At 36.9% G+C, this 3,030-nt stretch overlaps 1 protein-coding gene across 1 annotated transcript in view; it reads right to left on the reverse strand.

The window, feature by feature from the left end:
* Positions 1–6: 6 nt before the first annotated feature.
* Positions 7–3,030, reverse strand: part of LOC106882278 (organic cation transporter protein) — a 40,655-nt gene continuing 37,631 nt past the window's right edge. The window contains exons 8-9 of the mRNA XM_014932896.1: positions 2,319–2,464; positions 7–401 (exon numbers count right to left, since the gene is read on the reverse strand). Coding sequence (XP_014788382.1) covers positions 347–401; positions 2,319–2,464 — 201 coding nt within the window. The 3' untranslated portion in view covers positions 7–346. The remainder of the gene's footprint in view (positions 402–2,318; positions 2,465–3,030) is intronic.

Below are 3,030 nucleotides of genomic sequence, written 5' to 3' on the forward strand. Positions count from 1 at the left end.
CTTCGTTGTCTTCTCTTGCTCTTCCTCATTTTTTCTGCCAACGAATCTCCCCCCTCCACCTCTCTCTGTCCCTGTCTCTCTCTCTCTCTCTCTCTCTCTCTCTCTCTCTCTCTCTCTCCAGATATTAAAACGTATTCATCCACTCTCGACTCTTCAATATTGCTGCCTTATTCTCCTCTACATCGTCATCGTCGTCATCATCAACATCATCATCATCATCATCATCATCATCATCGATATCATTATCATCACCGTCGTCATCATCATCATCGTCGTTGTTTTCGTCGTCGTCGTCATTGACAATCAAATCTGTATCGTTTGATTATTGGACGTGTTTCTGTATGTTTTATATTGGTGCGCTCTTCAATATGAGGCTTTCACTTTTTTTCATATTTTCAGTCCTGTAAATAATAAAAAATCATCACCACCATCATCATCATCATCATCATCATCATCATCATCATCATTGTTATTATTATTATTATTGTTATTATTATTATTATTATTATTATTATTATTGAGGCGGATGGCTTGATCATTATTAGAACGTTGGACGAAATGATTAGCGGTATTTCGCCCGTCGCTACGTTCTGAGTTCAAATTCCGCCGAGGTCGACTTTGCCTTTCATCCTTTCAGGGTCGATAAAATAAGTACCAGTTGAGTACTGGCGTCGATGTAATCGACTCATCCCTACCTCCCCTCAAAATTTCAGGCCTTGTGCTTTTAGTAGAAAGGATTATTATTATTATTATTATTATTATTATTATTATTATTATTATTATTATTATTATTATTGTTATTATTATTATTAGCTTATGAAAATTGATGTGACTCATCACGAAGGTGAATAATATGGGCGTAAAGGCGCTGAGCTGGCAGAGTGGTTAGCGCGCCGGGCAAAATGCTTAGCGGTATTTCGTCTGTCTTTACGTACTGAGTTCAAAATCCGCCGAAGTCGACTTTGCATTTCATCCTCTCGGAGTCGATAAATTAAATAACAGTTGCGTACTGGGGTCGATCTAATCGACTGGCCCCCCACTCCCCCAAAATTTCGGGCTTTGTTCCTAGTGTAGAAAAGAATAATAAGGGCGTGATATCATGTGTGATAAAATGATGTGTTAACTCTGTTTATTGAACTGAACTATATTTGGACGGTATGTCTGTCTTCCTTGGATTCAAAATGGAAAACGAAAGATACTCCAGGATACAGAAATTCAAAATATGAACGGGAGTATCCTCCGTTCCTTTCAATTCAAAACGACGTTACCAAGTTTTGCCTTTTTATAACTGGTAATATGGGAAAAGTGAAGAAGGGGAAATGGTAAGAAGGTAACATGGAAAAAGTGAAGAAGAAAGAAAATGAAAGAAAACAAAGAAGGGAACACTTAGTCAAAAAGTTTTATGTAGATCTGAAGGAATTCTTCTGTCATTTTGTTCGTTTCTCATCTAGGGCGTAGCGTTGCTAAGTCGCAAATATATTTATCCCCGTGTTTTGGAGACAGAAACTTCAGTGGAGTCAGAATATTTTCTGAGAATGTGTACTTTCAGGCGGTCCTCAATTTTACAGCTGTTTCATATAAAATAGACAAGCTCCATAGAAATACATTTTTTTTGTGCCTGACGTCATACCTATGGCCGTCGAATCTTTTGTTTCCTTTTCTGTTGTGCAACTAGCATAAATGAAGTTGCATCTAGTGCACTCAACTGCATACGCCAAATGGGAATTGTCACTGGTCCTACCTCCTGTATAAATCATAACATTAGTTATAGTTTGAGATAGATTTGTCCTGACTGAGGCTGTTGCACAATGAACAGAACTTGACTATCTTGCAACTTTTCTCAGTGGTACAGCATTCAGAAACTCCATCGGAGTCTTTATTATGATTAAAGATCTCTTATATTTTTGACGCAACAAAAGGCTACCATAAAACACAGGTGTTCTTTGGTCGAAATGCAAAATCCTAGATTCAGTGTCATTTATGAAACTCTTTTCCTCCAGTTAACTAGACTTAACTATCTTGTAAGCATTATCATTGTAATCCAACCACGTTCTTTCCCTGCATTCGCTTCACCTGTGAGCTTTGAACGGAAGGGATAGGAAGACCTTCAAAGAACATGAATCCTGCTCGTCTTTCTTTAATTGTTTTTTGTTAAAAAAAAAAACTGCTCAATTGTCTTTGAGTAGATTAATAAAAGAACTAATTTAAGTCAATAATTCTGGTTAATTTTCGCTGTCAGATGTTTGAAAATATAAAACGATAGAAAATGTAGAAACAAACAAAAAACGAAAAAATGAATTTTTCTGCATAATACTTACACATTTTCGGCTTCTTTGATTGTGTCTGGAAGTTTACGTCCTCGTGTTTCTGGTAAAATGAAGGTGAGGGCAGCAGCAATGAGGGCCATACCACCGAACATAAATAATGGTATCGAGCGGCCGAGACTTCCTCCGATAACGTAACCCTAATTAAGAGACACAAGAGCACAAAATGAGAATGTGACATTTTAGATACGTTTAAAACTGAAGAATCCTTTGATATCACCCATGTAACAGCAATAACCTTCTTGACTCATCTAGAGCCTTGGTCTTCACCTAATTAGGTTAATTTTGATGAACAGTACCTTGCCATTACAATCAGAGAACCTATACATGGGCTCTCAGAAATAGCAGAAATAACCGGCAAATCTCTCTAAGACAATACCATACCCTCTTTAAATATAGAATGCGTTGAATGATGTAGTCTTAGATATACCATGACTAAAAATAAAGCCTGTCGATTACAACTGGATCAGAGTCAATCTACCAAAGCTAAAGAACAACATCAACAATAGTAACAAAGGCGAAATATTATTGGTACGAAGAGTAAATAGAGTGAAATGCCTCGGCTAGGAATCGAATTTTCACTTCGGAAACCTTACAATCCTTAACCAATAGAGAGTTCATGTAGAAGTTGTCGGTCACGATTAAACCGTAGGTCAGCTCGGATCAATCAGGTTGAAATCAAATATATATGTATATATATATATAT

The sequence above is a fragment of the Octopus bimaculoides genome, chromosome 4, assembly GCF_001194135.2.
Source record: "Octopus bimaculoides isolate UCB-OBI-ISO-001 chromosome 4, ASM119413v2, whole genome shotgun sequence".
NCBI classification, from domain to species: Eukaryota; Metazoa; Mollusca; class Cephalopoda; order Octopoda; family Octopodidae; genus Octopus; species Octopus bimaculoides.